The sequence below is a fragment of the Opisthorchis viverrini genome (assembly GCF_000715545.1).
Source record: "Opisthorchis viverrini unplaced genomic scaffold opera_v5_50, whole genome shotgun sequence".
In the NCBI taxonomy this organism is placed as follows: domain Eukaryota; kingdom Metazoa; phylum Platyhelminthes; class Trematoda; order Opisthorchiida; family Opisthorchiidae; genus Opisthorchis; species Opisthorchis viverrini.
In genome coordinates this window covers 1,558,019-1,576,523 of record NW_008751706.1, presented here as the reverse complement: position 1 = coordinate 1,576,523, position 18,505 = coordinate 1,558,019, and the positions used below count along the sequence as shown (strand labels likewise).

The window sequence follows — 18,505 nt, the reverse complement described above, 5'->3', positions numbered from 1 at the left end:
AACTGCTAGCAACAACTTTTCAGAACGTCGCAAGAGAAGAAATACATTGGTAAGTTTCAATTCAGATGGATTATCTGTGCAGTGGCATTCTGCAGTGATGGCTGACTACGTTGGATAGTTTAAAATGAAAGCGTTCATTTGGACGTTTATTGGTTTAGGAAAATATCCCTAAAAATTTACAAGATTTCTTCCTCTTCCGCAGGAATCCTATTTTGACCTCGAAAAACAAAGAAAAGCATCAGTTCTTTTTTTAACTGCTGTTTTGACCAAACGCTACTTTTTGATGAAATAATTTTCAGAAATGAAACAAATGATTGTAGTCTGGTTTTTGGTCTGCTCTTTGAGCTTCGCAAGTGGACTGCAAACGTTTCATCCGAGTGTCAAGCGTAGCGGAAAGATCAACAACCAAGCAGCGCAATTGAGCTACTTTACTTTGCAACATTGCCACTGATCGTGGAAGTCATTCATACTGCAACCCTTGAGAAAGCTTTCGATGACCTACAACAATCACTGTTTGAAACACCCAGGCAGAGTAGCCACAGAAAAGATACTGTAGATTCTATTCTTAAAAAGGGAAGCAAGCACAAATGTGTCCGGTTAGCAGTCCAGATTCATTTACTGATTGTGCCCCGGATGTTCCAATCATTGATCTTGGATTTCATGGCCAATCGTTATGCCTGAGGTATACTAAATTGTATCTTTTTTCAACAGATGCTTGTGAACATGCCATTCGATCGACGAGAAATCACGTGATTTCAACTGTAAATGACCTTGCTTCAAATTGACCATTCATGTTCATTGTATCTGCGGTTCCACACTTGCATTGAATTTCTTGGCAGAGTATGTTCAAAATGCCATTGTTTACGCATAATGGCGCATGCGCAAGATTATTTTGCCACACCCTGTACGAGTTCCTTCTACTTCCATGACTTTCTGAGTAAACCCATGTTGGAGAAGCAAGAAGCATAGTCACATTCCCAAAAAAAGCATTCAAGAAAATCAGAATACAACATGAACTTGAAGGAAACCACTCACAAGGTTGGTGAAAACTCTTCGACAGCCCACGACCGGTTTCGTCCTTCTTGGGGCTCATGAGGTAGGCGCAGTCCCAGAGTTTCCATCAACCTTAAGTTCTACTTGAGCCTTGGTTGCATGGTCTTCGAGAAATATACTCATTTGTAAATCAATCAGTTGAGCCTCTCGTGAAAATCAGAATGATTTGCAAATGAGTGTATTTCTCGAAAACAGTGCAGTTTAGGTTCAAGTAGAACATAAGGTTGACGGGAACTCGGGGACTGCGCCTACCTGATGAGCCCCAATAAGGACAAAAACGGTCGTGGGCTGTCTAATAGTTTTCAGCAACCTTGTGAGTAGTTTCCTTTATGAAAATATACTGCGATATATCGAATATCGTGCCAACTGAAACATGAGGCGGCCTGTGTGCAGCACATTCAGTTGGAGGACATCATAAACGAGAGATTCAATTGACTCTCCCGTGAAAACCAAATTGATCTGCAAATAAGTGTATTTCCGACAACACGAACCTGTATACGGACCTAATGCACATCAAACTCATCGTAGCCATTTTTTCCACTTTAAAATGCATCCATTTAGTATGTGATCCTTTTTTCTCTCACTAAATCCAATATGTAAATGGCATCACACCAGTAAATGTGGCTGCCCACTAACCCTCTCACATTTCCGAGCATTGTTATGTAAAATGACACGAAAAACTGCGCGAAGTTTGATTTGTCACGAACGCTTACTTTTTTTGATCCAAAAAGGCATCGGACCATTTCAGAGTGAATAACGTAGTCGAACAAATGCGTAACTTGATTTCAGAGCTGATGTTGGCATCGAGAAAAAAAACTGCGAAAGTATCCTGTAATTTGTACTCTTCATTTGTTCGTTTGACCATCTTGTACCAGATCTGTCCGGCACATTAACGAGAAAAACTTAATCAAAAAATATCGGCAAACGACCGAATCGTGAAAGTCACTCATCATTCGATCCATAAATGTTGTTCAAAGTGGTCTAAATATGCTTTCGCGTCCAAGCCACCTCATGATCTGTCTAAAGCAAACCAGTATGATTTATGAGGCTTTAAGCTAAAAAAATATCAGAACGACGAGTTTGCCAATCTAAACGAATAACTCTAGTGGCTGAATTGTGCATAAAATGTTTTGGCGACTTGGGGCACCATTTGGTTTCGCCGCCTGGCACACGTTTAACCAGTATCAATTCTTCCAACTATTGTGTGTATGAATAAAACGCTTGATTACTATAAAGTTTTGCCTATTTCCAAGCAAAGGAGGCGTCCAATTAGACAGCATTCTACAGCAGGCTGTATCGAACAAACGTAAAAAACATTTAAAATGTTGCATTGCGTTCCAACTTCATACACCCTAGTTGGCAAGCAAAGAAAGCTTCATGTCGCTTGGCCAATTTTTGGCGTTTGGAAAGAGCGACGGTTTCAGAAAAGGAATAAATTTCTATTAGAGAATCACATTTATATTGTGAATATGACCATCCAGCGCAGTGACACACGTAGACGTCATGTTTGACAATAAACGGGATGTTTGCTTTTCCCCTCCTCGGCTTTTGCTCACTTGTATGAACAGATTGGAAACAAGACAACTGTAGAAATGCATTAAAATCTTTTCCGTGCTGCTATAATTTTCTCGCGCCAAGTTTTTAATTTTCGCAACCTCGCCATGTGCTCAAATTAATTATCTTGCAGAATATGTACATAAAATTGTATAAAACCATTATATTCAAACAAAAGCTCTCCATCTTGATTGTGTAGGAGAGTAAAACAAACATGGGTGTTACTTTGATTCCGCCGCTGGGCGTATTTTAAGCAGAAGCGAATTAAAGATTTTGCTGAACGTGCCAAGTAAAATCTAATTCTGTTATGTATATTGCATGACGTGGATAGTCAGACTGCTCAGCAATAAATAACCAGTGTACAGGCCGAAAAAATGCATTAATTTCGATTGAACCTGGTGGAATAATTTATTAGCACATCCGTGCAGTCTGAACGCAATTATAAACGGTACAACGAACGTACAAATGTTGGGTATCCCATATCGGAAGCCGGTTGCCGTCTTAAAAGCATACTTGTGTGATGTTAGTCACTGCGTAACTCGATCACACCAGAGCTTATTATTTTTGCTAGCGGTAAAATAGGCACGTAGCGTTTATGAAGATGATAGAGGCCAAAACTAAGATTTCTCTTTGCGGTTCATATAAAGAGTACTTCGTTATTGTGTGATCGTTGTCTGAATTCTCCAAGTATTATTCCTTTGGATTTTAACGGTGTGAACTCACCTAAACTTCAAGAAATACACTCATTTGCAAATCTATTTGTTTTTCACGAGAGACTCAACAGAATCTCTCGTTTATGATGTTCTACAACTGAATGTGCTGCACAAAAGCCGCCTCACGTTTCAGTTGGCAAGATATTCGAGATACCTCAGAATATGTTTTCATGAAGTAAACTACTCACAAGGTTGCTGAAAACTCTTCGACAGCCCACAATTGGTTTCGTCCTTCTTGGGGCTCATCAGTTAGGCGCAGTCCCAGAGTTTCCATCAACTTTATGTTCTACCTGTGGATCACCATTTTATGGCAGCGACCATAATGTACACCTCTCGCCTTTTCCCGATAACGATGGCTAAAATTTTATGCATGCAACGGTCATCCGGCTGTGCGCCTTAGTCCTTCCGCTTGTACCACCACCTGTTTTGGTGTTAACCGTCTCTTTGCACTTCTCTAGAAAGATGCATACACAGGCATTTTTTCTTTTCAATCATAAAAGCTAGCTCGTGTGTCTCGGCTTTGGTCGGGCAGCAACCGAGTGAGCAAATTCTGGGCAAATATCTTCATTCTGTTTACGTCTAACTGACCTGTTCTCTAGCTCGTGTGTCTCGGCTTTGGTCGGGCAGCAACCGAGTGAGCAAATTCTGGGCAAATATCTTCATTCTGTTTACGTCTAACTGACCTGTTCTATGCCCCCCCCCCGCTTTCTAACCACTAGGCCTTCTTGGAGAAGGTTAAGCTCCCCGAAGAATTATCTTCTTGCTTCACCAGCATCCTGATGCCTTGTAGCACATTAGCTTCCGCGTTCACACTGTCATCTTCGACGGGATTGATAACATTCCCGCGCGGCGCACTGCACTCTGGTATTCAGGCGGCAAGCCAGCGATGTTTGCCGCAGTTTTGTACATAACAACTCATAATTAAAGGTAATTTGTGGTCGGTTCCTTTAATTTCTCCGGATTTTTTTGTGAGAAATATGAATCCTAGGCCGAACGGTAACAACCATAAAACTTTAGCTTATCGCATCGGGCGTTCTAGATTCACCCATGTCCATGAAAATTGACACAGAGTACTGAGTGGATGACAAATGGTCATGGGACTTCTTAGTGCTACGCAGTAACTTCACTCAAAATTTCAGTCACCTAACCCGAAAAGTCCACTAAGACATCGTCTCTGGAGGTACCGTATTCAAAAAGCATTTGGCACGTGTTTCAAAAGTGAATTCTGAAATCCTCTTGGTATTATTGAGCACTCTTGCTTTCAGTTTGATGAGCAAGGGGCCATGTATTTGAGCCGAAAGCAAAGCGTCGATAGGGCGCCAATCAGCATCATGCAGCTCTATTACGCATCAGCTTAAATTAACTCACGAGATGTTTTGCTGATAAACCAGCGGTTCTTTTGTAGATATGATATGCACGTGCACTGGTAAGAAAGTTTTTTCGTAGCTACTTCCGGCCCTCACGTGGAAAATAACCAGGCGAAGTGTTTATCTAGAAATTGGTCTATAGATCTCCAAATATCAACCGACACTGGAATAAACAACTTTCTGGCGTAATTCTCTGAACGTCGGGCAGTTAACCTTTGATATGAGCTGTCAGATCAAAACGGTTTTCTCCCATTCTATAAATTTTGGTCTACTACAATACAATTTATTGTCCATGCTAAACGGCCAAAAGTAAAAATAACTCAGCGAGCATGCTTTCATTTGGACTACCAAAAATCTGTGCACCGTTTGGCTGATGATATTCACCACTAGATTTAAAAATGTCGCGAGTTTTTAGAACTACTTAAGTTCACTAGGATCAATACAGGTATAAGCCATGTAACTTCAAGTTGACCTCTTACTTAAAGAAACCTTTTAAAGGTAATTTAGTAATTCGACTGTTTGTAATCATGTAGACTAAAACAAGAGTTATCACCGCGTTAAATTCTAGGGTTAATAAATTTGTCCTCATTTGGAACATTTAGGCTACCCGTACACCTGGAAACTTTTCGTGATAAGTACTTTGTCAGCAACTGTGTAAACCGTGTTGCAATTCCTACTCTGAAAACAAGACAGAACACTGTTATGGGTTTAAGTTTCCCGAATTTGTCTGGATTTCTATGGAAAAGTCAACAAAAGCAACCCTGGAACTGACCCGCAGGGCATTTCGACAAACCGCATTGCCTCGAATTATCACTCCAAAGTGAAGTGAAGTGAAGCGTCCTACTTGAAAGGTGTGAAACAGGTAATTAAAAGTGTCAATACCAGTCATTCATTCCTCAATTTAGGGTATGCACATTTGATTTTGTCTACGCAATCCAAATTGTGTATTTAGTGGAACGTGTAGGACGGGCCACATGTGCATTCGCTGTAGCGAGATATCTGAAAACGTTTCATCACCCTGAGAATGTTATAGGTTTTGTGACTGTGGACAAGATACTCAACGTGACGGGATATTTATCAAATGGCTGCCTTGCTTAAAGAACAAATCAAGGCCAATAAACACACAAGAGCTTTTTCATTGACGCCCAGCCAGTTTTCGGAAATTTAAGGGGATACAACGAGTATTGTGGATGAAGCCGAACGAGAGTCCAGGTGCAGGGCAGACTGACCATTTCAGTAGTCTGCACCAGCACTATCATTTGAGGGGCGGGTATTTCCGCTCGATGCATTCGCTCGATTGGTGCCGTTCTGAACAAACACTTCAGATCCATTATGCTTTCCTGTCTGTATTATGTCCTCGTTAAAATTCTCGACAGTGCAGTGTTTTTTTTTCTCTGTAGACGAGACGCTGTTACAAAGCGGAACTTTGTTCTTTCGTGCAGGCACAGTTTTTAAAGTGAATTTTGTAATCACGAATGTGAAAGTCACTTTTTATAGAGCTACTTTTGCAGTCATTAGGTGATTTCAGTTAAAATTTATTCAAGTAATTCGCCATCCGACGTCTATTGTAACAACCGATTAAGCGTAAAATACCAGTGACCTTTGATAAAAAAACGGTCGCAAACATCCATAGACGCCCGAACAAAATAACCGCTTCGTGACTTTCTAAAACTCTCACAATCAGCCGTGTAAAGAACAATTTTGATGCTTTACTTGTCCCACTTACTAGATTTCTTCGAAATAATTTTAGACACTGGAGAGGATGGAAGGCATTGAAGTTCACGGAGACATTAAACCTTGCATAGTTGCAGCGACTGGGTCGGTTTTACAGGAGGACGTCCAAACAGCAAATTTGTAGTCTATCCTATCAGGCTGGATTATGAATAGAGACGCAAAATAACGGTCTCGTGGAGCTTCATTTCGGCATGCCGACTTTTTGGACACAGTCTTTGATCGGGTACTATGATCATCTTCCTTTCAAGGTTTGAACGACATGAGAACACCTTGTTCCACATATACTTTTTAAGGGTGAAAGCATCTTCACATCACTTGATGGTGTAAGCCGAGCGGACGTGTTCACTGCATATAGCATGGTGTGCTATTTTCTTCATTGCTATCTCTTAACTCCTTATTTGTTCCACTTGAAAATCACCCTTATGTAGATCACTGCTGTAGACACCTCATTTTGGCACCTATAGCTCAGGTGCCTTGCAAGCCACCGCTTTTATCTACCATCACCCTCACTTGAGCTTCAACTATTCATGACTTGTTCCAACTTGAAAATTCTTTGTCCAGTGGGCCGAAAAACTGGTCCGGGGTAGTACGGCTCAAGTAGCAACGACCAATTATCTGAACCCGAGTGTAGTTCCTGATCATGAGGCATGCGCTCTGTCTAGATACTCTAGAATGTGAGGTTGAGGTACCCGTGAGGCTAATGAAGTGAGTGGCGCTGGTATCAGTGTAGTCCTAAGTTTTCAAGCCACGACTTTGATCTTCGGCTGAACAGCTGTGAGCAAAAACCTTTGTGCCGCCTCTCACACAGGTCAAAGTATTGAACGCTTTTTTGCCGTATCCATTTACGCACTGACGATCGACTCATAGGGCATCCGATGGAATCCTATTTTCTCTCCTAGAGAGCTCCAGGCGATTTCGATGAACAGGTGAAATGAGTTTGTCCGTAAGATAAGCGTCTCGTTGGTAGGATTGGCCTGAACAAAATTGTTGAATACCGTTCGCAACTTCGTACTGATACGTAGTTGTTTCTCAACGGTATTGAGCTTACACGCAAGAGAAGCCCTCATCATTGAACACCCTTGGACTCAACCTGACCACATCGCCATCAGTAGCCGGTTGCCTGTCAGAGTCTTTGATTGCTGGAATAAACAGTCTGAATTAGATCCTGCTGCCGTTTGCTGTAGTTTCTTCAACCAAGAGGACGATTGAGTAGTAGATTGAGTAGTAGAAAAACTGTGTGGTAGAAGTTAGTGGAACATACAAAAACGTGCGACGCGATGCACTACAGGCGGTCTCCTTGAAAATTTAGCCGCAAATGGGACGATATTGCTATAAAATACTAATAGGGATGACGAGATAACCCGGGCCTCGGGTTCGATTTTCGTGAGTTTCCTTCCGATCGCGTACTCGGAAGCCACTGGATTTGGGGACGGTCACTACCATTCCTTGATGTTCATACCTCTGGGATACCAAGATGCTTTGAAACGCCCCTGCACTGAGAGAACATCTACTCAGAGTTTTCGAATGTACCGAAGAATTGCTTGATTTTTCTTCGGATCGCGTACTCGGAAGCCACTGGATTTGGGGACGGTCACTACCATTCCTTGATGTTCATACCTCTGGGATACCAAGATGCTTTGAAACGCCCCTGCACTGAGAGAACATCTACTCAGAGTTTTCGAATGTACCGAAGAATTTGCGCCGCCTTTTCTAGTTTTTTTTTCAATTCAGACAATTAGGGCCAAACGTTGTCAGTGACTGTCTTCAATGTGGCATGTGAATAGATTGTTTTACTCACATGCGTACAAGTGTCAAGCATGACGTAAAACGGCCATTCACTATTGGTCGACGTTTATGTGTCCTCGGTGGGCATTTTGTAACAGAGAAGCTCAAAACTTTACTCCAAGACGCTCCATCCCCTTGTACTTCCATGAAACTAGAAAACCTTGCATAAACCTTGATCATTCTGCAACAACTGAGGTCAATGATTGAGGCGCGAGCATTGCTCGGCAGCTTGCGTCATTCTACGTCTTAGAAACGGATTTTGCCGGAGCTGAATGTCCGTGTATACAAAGTAACTTTGGGAGCAATCGTAATTTGTGGTTGTCTGACATCTTCCTCATGATTTGAGAACCTTCTTCTACTTCAAACGTTTGATCGCCGTTGTCTTCGTAGCATGACAGGAGTTAGTTTGCTGCAGTGAGTAGCCATACAGTGGTACGCAAGCGAGCGTTTGGTAACGAATCGAATAACCCGTTGTTTTCTGTGTAAAGCGTCAACGTGAAACGATAGCCACCGCACTTAAGCTCAGTCCTGTGTGACCTCTAACCCTCCCCGTTTTTTGGTTCGTTTGAATCTATCTGCCGTTGTTCGGAGACTCTTTGTGACACTTGGTAATAATTTATTCTTGTTGGAAGTAGATAGAAGTACGCAGCTCCGTAAACTTGCGGAAAATTAAAAATTCTCCATCTTGAGTTTAATAACTGAACTCACCAAAGCATGTCTGATCAACTGCGATACCACTCTTCACTCGAGTAGATCACAGAATATACCTTTTGCACAGCTCTCCACCGAACCACTTCAGATGTTAGGTCATGCTTCTTTCTAAGCGGATAATTTAGAATCTGTTTGTAAAGTTTTGCGTTTCATCAATTTTTTTTCACCCGGTGGGTACAAGTGTATCCGCCTGACCCTTTTAACTTTCCGCATCAAGATTTCACGAAGGAACAGATTAGTTGAATTGCAGTGACGCGGTAGTTTTTAAAGCAATACCGAGTGACATCAAAGTTAGCAAATCCGCTAAAATCTGTTCGGAAGTGATCTGATGTTTTCGTGCAACGATGCCAAACATAATTGTATGAAGTGTAAGGATTTATTTTCGTACAGATTCAACCACTGACGGTTCGTACCACCCTCTCCCCTCTTGTGAATAGTTCGTTTATAAAAATTGGATTAAAGTTGCGGTATGGTTAGCAAAACTGTCGTAAGCTTCCACACTTTACCTAATTTTCTTTTAATCACGTGTTGAATATAATTCGACCTTATGATAATTCCCCCATTCATTTGCTTACTCCGCCCATGTACTTTTGGTTTCCAGTTGTTTTGCCTATTCGTATCCGCCACTCACCTTGCCGCAGAGGCCATCCTTCCGACACTTGGTGTATTGACATGTGTGTCTGTGTGAATGCGCGCTGCTGACCTACTTACTCTTGGGCGTTCATGTCCCGTTTGCTGAGCCTGCCATGACGTGCTTTCCCATGAGTTCCGTGTTATCGCACGTCCAATGAGAATCACGAGAATGTCGTCGGAAGGAACGACCGCAACCCACGGTACCGAGCCACCATTCCGCTCGCCGTTGATTGGTGTGCGGACGTTGACACTGCACTGTGCCGGTGAACTTGTTGACGCTACGAACGTGAACAATTGAGGTTTGTTGTACACATTTGCTTACCCTTGTGTAAATAGTACCATAGAATTACGAACCCAATTCTTCCCTTTGATATTCGGGATTGTCGAACCTACGCGTCACTCAAAGTTCCGTATCGGGAACCTTAACAACATGTTCTCAAGATTTGGTTGTCCAGATCAGAAAGAATGCTGTGATATTTTCAGGTGTTTATGTGCTTTCTGTGGTGCTTTCGTAAAGCAGAAATGGCGCACCTTTTGAAATAAGTTCATCAAAGCATGCTGAAGTGGGTTTGGAATTTGATCCGAACAGTCAGCCTATCCCGGGTATTTACACTAATCCATGTCATACTACTCAAGTGGATGCAAGCACGCGTTGGTTAACCACACGCAGATCAGGGCGTACCATTACTAATTATCCGGCCTGCACATGGTGAAAACCGACCTTAGGCTCAGTGCTCAGCCATGGTAGATTTTCCGTCATCTCAACTTCATGCTGATGGGGGCGAGTTATCACTTAGGTTAGGAAAATTTAAGTGGCTGATTTTGTTTTTTTGCTCCTGGAAAAAAATGAACGCGGCTATCGAGCTTAGTATGACCGCTGGTTGTATCAAGCCCCCTCGCATGTGCCTGGGGTACACTTATCTAAAGGACTTACTGTCTGGTATGGCAAGACCAAAATCGGTCCCTAAGGAATCTGGTGTGAGAATTGGTTTGAGCTGTGTGGTTGCCGTTACTTATGAAAGCAGATTTCCTACAGCAATAGGCGCAATCTCGTACCCCTAGCACCAATGGTCCTGCTACTTGTGACTTACTGCAGTTTTGTGTTGCAGAAACCATGCCTAAATCTAGGCATTCTATCTATTCAGTGTTGCGAAGATGAGGCTTCAAAATAAGCGAAACGGTGATTCTCTCAGAAGCATGGACGTTAGTGGCGCCCTGTTGCTTTCTGTTGAACTAACACCACCTTTTCAGCAGGGAAAACCTACCCGGGTCGCCGAGGAACGTCATAATAGGACATTCCATCAGAAGTAACGGTCATAGACCCCATGATTAAGCCATTGGAGGTTTACTTGGACGAACAAACGGCCTCACTGGGTCAAAGAATATCGGCAAATCAGCAGATACTACTTGATTTGTAGACCCTCGCCCATTTTTCCAGGAAGTACGACCTTGTTTCTCTCTTGGGGTAAAGAAAGTAGATCCACTTGCCATCTCTTAGGGAAGAGCACATGTAAAAAGCGCCAAATTTAACTAATATACCAAGTTACAAATACACCTTGACCACACAAGCCCCGGTGCCTCTTCGCACACCATCTGCTTGCTGAGAAGGCAAATCGGTTGGGGCAAAACAACTGGTTTGCTTCAAGCGTCCAAAATACTCGCATGCATCATCAACGGCACCCATGTATCGCTGTAAATTCAGACGCAAGGTCAGATTTTTACGGCTTATAGAAGTGAACGTACTTGAACCGACCTGATTCTCATATTACAATCAGTTTATCGTCGCGTTTTTAGAAGGGTGAAACGAAGTTTTCTATGCACCAACATTCTAGCATTAGTAGTAATTTTGCAGGCTGCTGCTTGACTGTTTATCTACTTCGCTTCAAAAACGCCGCTGGATCACAAAGGCATTCCAGTCCGACCGACCATTTTACCAGAAAGTCATCACATCTGTCCACACATGCAGTTTCACAAGTTGCCTTAGGATCAGAATGAGAGTTTGGAACCAGCCGGTGATTCCGTAGCAGAAATTACGGGAAAATTTGGGAGAATAATAAAAATAAATAAATCGTTCAGCTGTAGCGCCCTTTCGGTGCCTAGCTGCCATGCCACCCGAAGGAAGCACGAGGGCTGGGATACTGTCAGGTTGCCCAAGCCTAGACAGGGGAAGTCGAGTGGCGGAGGTCGGGTTCGAACCGATGTGGGATGAATATTATTACAAATAAACGAGTTTTATTTCATATGCGGCCAAGTGAAATTCCGATACATTCAAAATTTTCGCCAGGTCATGTGAAATGCTGGTTTGCGCCATTAGACTGGTCGGATTGAAGTCGAACCTTTCTGCAGCCATTGATAAATGAGAAACCATCGACCAGTTGGTCATCCTCAGGAACCGGCCACATTCGAAGGTTGTAAAGCGGTGCGCTAAAGTACAGATCTGGTAGTTTCTTCTTGTTGTACTTACAACCACATACAACAATTATTCCAAAACGTTCTACATGAGTGGCACCAGCCTACTAAACTCTGTACAAGTTCAAGATTGCTAGCCAAACTTTCTCACAAGAAACAATAGCCTCTTTGAAGAACTACATGCGAGTTAATATCCCACAAACCAAGTTTTTCACATCCAGTGTGTACCACCTGTCTCGGACCACTACATGCACATTGTTTCACGTTCTATGCAGCTGGTTAATTTTAGGCCGTCCAGATGCCAGCGACAGATGGTCTGTCCTTAGCCGCTTCCCACTACGCCAAAGTTACACTTATCAAAACATCTTTACCAGTTGTCGCATGTTACGCACTTATCTGCATCTGATCTTCGCGAGTGTGGACCTGCTTACTGAGGAAACCAAAGTTGTCGAATCCCGATCAGTGGGCAAAGTTAGGATGAGAGAAACGCATGACACATTACTTGCAAGGGTTGAACCTACCATACGAGGAAGCTATTGTTTCGCAAACCTCTGTGTGCAGTCTCCGTAGGTAAAAACCACAACGGCTATTATTCACCAAGATTTCATAAAAATTGCTTTTTAAAAAGACTTAGGCACCGGACTTTCGTGTTCACCTGAGCACGTTGGCCTAAAGTCCTCTTCGGAGGCCGCAAGAACAATATTAGTTGCTCTTTCACACGCGGTCAGATATACTCATATATATATATATATATATATATATATATATATATAGCCCAAAGTGAAAGTATTGGACGGCAATGCAGCATTTGCAGACGGCTGTCATTCGAGAACCTATCGCGAAATTTTGCAATTTTAGTTTCAGTGCAATAATTTCTTCACAATTTTACTCATTGCTTGCGTTTTATGATGATCAACTTATTGTTTGCCTCACAATAAATTGCAAAATGGTGAGAACAAATAACTATAATATAATATAAAAATTGAATGGTTGCAATCTGGTTATTCGCTCAAAATTAAACCGCAATGTAGCGTATAAAAAATAAATCTCGAGGCTTTTATCACTTCTGATGCACTTAGTCAAACATCTGAGCATGTGAAAAAGTCAAAATTTAGCATCTTTGCACAATGGGAACGAATTTTCAAAAGCTACGGCGTGCCCATGTTGGACCAAAACAAACAGGTAGTTGAGTTTAAAGTACAAGTCCAGTCTTTTGAGCCCATCTAGGCATCCCGGGGTATCAGTGATGCTAGGAAAGCATACCACCAGACGTTTTCCGCCAGAGGCACGATTGCTTCAGTGGACAATGCAATTCTGTGAGCTGCAAAAATATGAGCGTATATTAAGATGTTTTTTGGTTCGAGCACATAAAAAACAACATTTTGACGTAAACGTTTTCTATTTTACTCACAAATGTTTTGCAGCTAACAGCATTGTGCGGCTAATGGGCCCCGTCTACCATACATTAGGCCACTTCGTTTAAACGATCTTTCCGCTAGGAATCTGGCGGCAAAGTCAATAACCTAGTCACCATTGTAAACACCATGACGACCTAAGTTGAAAAGAACGGCCGCGCCAAAGAACGACTTCTCTAGGTTGTTCGTGACAGTCATTTTTACGGTAAACATAAGCTCAGTTTTTGAATTTTTTCATACTGGAAAAATGTGTGATCGTCCAGTCGGTTGCTCACTCCATGTTTGGACCAAATCTACAAAATAGAGGAATCCGTCAGGTGTTCGCTAGCTTTAAATATATAATCTGGATGACGTACTTCTGGTATCCTTCCATCACTGTAAAGGATCTTGGTGGCTTCTTACCGCCAAACGAAAAACGTATTCAACATAGTCAAAATCAATGCTTGAGTTCTTGCAGACTTGATTTGTAGATATTCTTCCGAATTTTTTTATTCCATGACCCAATTGAGGAGCCTAAATCTGTCGACCATCTTATATGTGAGGCCTGCTTTCTGTCGGATAAAATACCCTTGGTTCATGTGTGCACTCGAAAAGTGTAAAGCATCATGCTAGTTTATGTAAGGATCAACCTAAAGTTGTCTTCAGTCGGCTAGTGCGCTTAGCTTGGTTTACACATGGAACCACGTTATGGACATCCTGTAATCTGCAGGAATTAATGAAATGTCACACTATATAGTCCTAATTAGGTTACGTTAACTATGATTAATAAAACAAATGTCAGCAATTTAACATAAAACGCTTTCATATATTTGTAATGTACTGCTCATAAGGTTGCTGAAAATCCACCGACCGGTTTCGCCCTTCTTGGGGCTCATCCCCGGGTTTCCGTCAACCTTATGTTCTATTTGCCTAAGAACATCTTAAACGAGAGATTCAGCTGGGTTCCAGGTGAGTCTCTCGAGAGAACCATATTAGTTTGCAGATGAGTGTATATTCGATAAAACGCTTTTCTTTGAAGCGGAGTCATACACGTACAAATCGTGATAGCCCAAAAGATAACAACACCATGTTTTCTAAGATAAAGTTCTTTGAAATAGTAACTATGGTGCTCTCTAATCAGTGCAAAATGTTTCTGGACAAAATGTGTTTCATAACGGCTCCCATAAGTTGAACACCATTCTGCACGTTAAGCAAATATATTAGGTTACACCAGGTTCTCTAGTTAACCCGTTTAGAATGTACGGACTCCCCTTAAAACATTTTACTTTTATAGTTTCAATATTCGCTTTCGATGTGAGGCCTTGACAGTTTTACTAGGCATCGGAAAACCAGAATTCTCTAAGCTGGTAAGCAGTTTGGAACTTTTGTCACAAAAACCTTTGGTGTCGCACAACAGGTTTAGCCAGCGCATGGATCAAAAGATCCCTGGTTTGAACCCGACCTCTACCTTTCGACTTCCCATGTCGATGGCTTGGGCAACCTGGCAGTATTCCATTCTTCGTGCTTCCTTCAAGTGGCATGGCAGCCAGAAACTGAGAGCGTGTTACAGATGAGTGATTATCATTCCGTTTTCAAGGTGGCAATATGGTTACTTTGTTCACCTGAGCGACACCTGGTAAACTTCACCCCCTATGCAGCCCCTTGGGGAAGACAAATGTGGATTGCTCGGCTGTGAACACGCCAGACTATTGAGTCTTGTCTTTAGCCTAAGTCATTTATGAATTCGTAAGGGGGACCCCATCGGTATACTTATAAGTTAATCATTTTTTGATTTGAACGGGAAAACAACACGCATCTGTTCACTCTTTCCACAATTTGGGACGTCGATGCCAAGTGTATGGAAGTCTGACACAGCTCAAATCAATGTTCCGGGTTGCAATACACACAGAACACACACGCACACCAAGTAAAGTGCTAAACCACTATCTCGCGTGAGAAACAAACCAATCAATCTGAACGGATCAGACGTTTCCTTTGCATGCCGACGAATATGCGGAGTGTAGAGTAGGAAAGAAAGATGATACTCGATTTAGATGTGCAGTTCCCGGGCACATCTTACCTGATAGATAAATTGCCTTCCATCTCAACATGAGCACACTTAAATGAGACGCATCTTGTGTATTGCTCACCGTGCAAAAAGACTGAAACTATCACCTCTAAAATGTGTGCATAATTTAATGGGAAAGTATCCTCAAGCAGGGGAGGCGCTTGGTGAGAACACCTTACCAATTGTTATGTCTCATGAAACTTGAGTGTCCCACATCCCCTAATTTTAGATTCACGCAAATCGCCTAAAGTTCAGAGTCTCGAATAGCATTGTGCACACACTATCTTTATTCACACTTGTCCGACATGATCTGTACAGATCTCTCTATCGAGTCCATGTGAAGTAACAGCAGATTGGAAAACATGATATAATATCGTTACCCTCAGTATGAAATTGCAGGTACACGCTCCCCACTTGCACCGATAACTAACCGCGTCATTCCAGCAGAAGGTCGCTGTCTGTGTGATACCGGACCAAGTTGACCCGTCTGTTTATCATATCTTGCTTTCTTGAATGAGGTGGGTAACATCGCAGGTGACGCTTGATCTCCATTGAGGGTGAAACGACTTATACCAGAAACTGACGGAGTGAGTGTCTGTCGGACCGTGGACAGACGTCCGTGCATAATCGGTTGTGTTTTGTTTAAACATTGAAAAAGTTTGAGAAATTCACCTCTGAACTGTTTGCTTGTAGCCAGATAAATGGGAAATTTTATCACAAATTGAGACATGGCGAAATAGTCGATAGAAATGCGAATCGTGAACAAGCGGAAGTACAGATTCCACACGGGATCTTTGTCGATTTCCTCATCCGACAGCATTGGATCGCCGAGGGGTAAAAGAAGTGCAATCAGCAGTGCGACAGCCACGGAGTAATTGGCGATAATCATGTAGAACGAGGTGCAAACCAGGGTTATTGTGCTCGCTCGAATATTCCTACTGATGTGATGTTTCGAATCGGGATTAAATGCGTAAGATGATTCTGAGTTAGCAGACTGTGTTCCATTGCGATAAGACACCGGCAACGATTTTCTTTTCACGTTTGATTTCTGATGCAACACGCGAACGACAAATATATTGAGGACCAAACACAAGGTTGGCAAGAACACGAAGAAAAACAGTTCGGTTATGAACGTCCAGTTCTGATGCAGCCATTTCGCAATGTGACCTTCCATATTCAACTCATCCCGTGTGCTGCATGTGGGTTCTTTGTATACAAACACCATCGATTGCACAGAAGCTGCACAGAGGCAAAATGTTGTCAGAATCCCTATGATTTTTAGTGCTCCTCGTCCGGAAGATCGAATGAGGCAGTGTTGTGAACGAAATGGATGGCATATGGCCAAAAATCTTTCAAGCGTAAATGTCATATTCATGACAGGTCCGAGATACTGGACAAGATAGAATATGGTTGGGAACACTTCACACACAACTGGATAATCAAGGACTTTTTGTTGCCATGCCGCGTGTAAATACCATATAATTTGAACAGATAAATAACTGAGATCAACCACCCCGAGGCACGCTTGATAGACAGCTGCTGCCGCGCTCCCGCCTCGACGCATGGGTCGACCACTCCATAGATACACACTAAACAGTCCACCCGGGATGCCAAAAGCTGCCCATATAGGGTAAACTGTTCTTTCAATCAGGGTGACTTGTGGTGCGAAACGCTGGTGAATCAGAACATCGCTTCCGTTATATCGATCGTAAAGACCTAGACCTGGTGTTTCCTCTGACATGCTTCAAATTTTTCCTACACTGACACTCTATCGTATTTATACTACGATAGTTCTGGAATTGGCCAATGAGTAAGTTGCATTCGCACCCAATAATGCGGGGTGTAAATTCAACCAATAGGATTTCTTTGATGGGAAAACAAAACAAAACATTTGTGATATCGGAATAGTATATTATTTTCATTATTAATTAATTATTATAATCTACCTCGCCTGTGCTGATGTAAATATATAGACATAAGCCTTGGCCAGTACTTAGTTTTAAAGGATGCTAATCATACTGGCCGTCAAAACCTGTTATGTCTGACTTCGCCAAGTAAAGAACTTGTATGAATGAGAAAACAGAAAAAAATAATTCAGCGAAGAAGTTGAGAAGTGACGCTGGAGGCTGATTTTGATTCGCTGACAAGCCGCTGCAAATAAAAAACACCGAAATTGCGGTTGAAATTAAGTAAACGTATTTCAGAGCACCCAATGTGTACCACTAACAAACGATCATTAAATCTAACAGGTTCATTGAATATTGTTCACATTAAACATTTTACTTTTAAACATTCCATATGCGGAGTGGTTTCTACCGTAGCAGTTGTAACATTTGTTGAAAGTTCGGAGTCTAAAGTTGAATGAGTTTACGAGTGCCATGCTTCTCAGAGCGGACAAACATTACTGGGCTGGATGCTTTGGAGGTATTCAAGGATCGAGCACAGCTCTCGGTGGGTGAAATAGCTGGGGGCATAAGGGTATGTTTGAACCCTGTTCAGCTTGTTTTTGACACAGCTGTTTACGCAAAATGGGATCTCCAATGTCCTCGGTTTTAGCTAATGTTCAAATGAAGGATTTCAAACAAACTAATTTGGCTGGATTTGATCGTCCGCCTAGAATATTGTGGCGTTATGCTGACCACACTTGAGTTGTAATCAGACATTATGAAGTTAACAACTTCTACGGATGTCCAAATAGTTTGAACCCCAATATCAAGTTTAACATGGAGATAAAGTCGGCCTTGGACACGCAAAAATTTCTGGCCTGTATGGTACAGAAGCAGAGGAAAGTTGAGAACGGCCATCGCACAGAAACCCAAGGACACCAAAAGACTACTCAACAGAACAACCAAAGATCGTGTGTGCTTTTATTGTCTCATCAATGTTTACTGCCGTCGTAGCGAGATACACAGAAGAGAGCGCTTAAACAGCAGCCCCAAATTGAGGCCCAATGGGTCTCACTTGGTAGTAATTAGCAAGGTTACTGGCCCCAGGATCATGAATTGGCAAATCCGTCATTCCCCATAAAACCGAAAAATCTGTGGGCATTCGAAAGCTGCATAAGATAGCCCAAATCCAACTAAA

At 42.3% G+C, this 18,505-nt stretch overlaps 1 protein-coding gene across 1 annotated transcript; it reads right to left on the bottom strand.

Annotated features, from left to right (window-relative positions):
- Nucleotides 1-15,803: 15,803 nt before the first annotated feature.
- T265_03494 (hypothetical protein) lies at nt 15,804-17,162 on the bottom strand (the record flags this gene model as incomplete). The annotated part of the gene is made up of 1 exon (XM_009167994.1): nt 15,804-17,162. One exon carries the CDS (start codon nt 17,160-17,162, stop codon nt 15,804-15,806), a length of 1,359 nt encoding a protein of 452 aa, XP_009166258.1.
- Between the last annotated feature and the right edge of the window lie 1,343 nt (nt 17,163-18,505).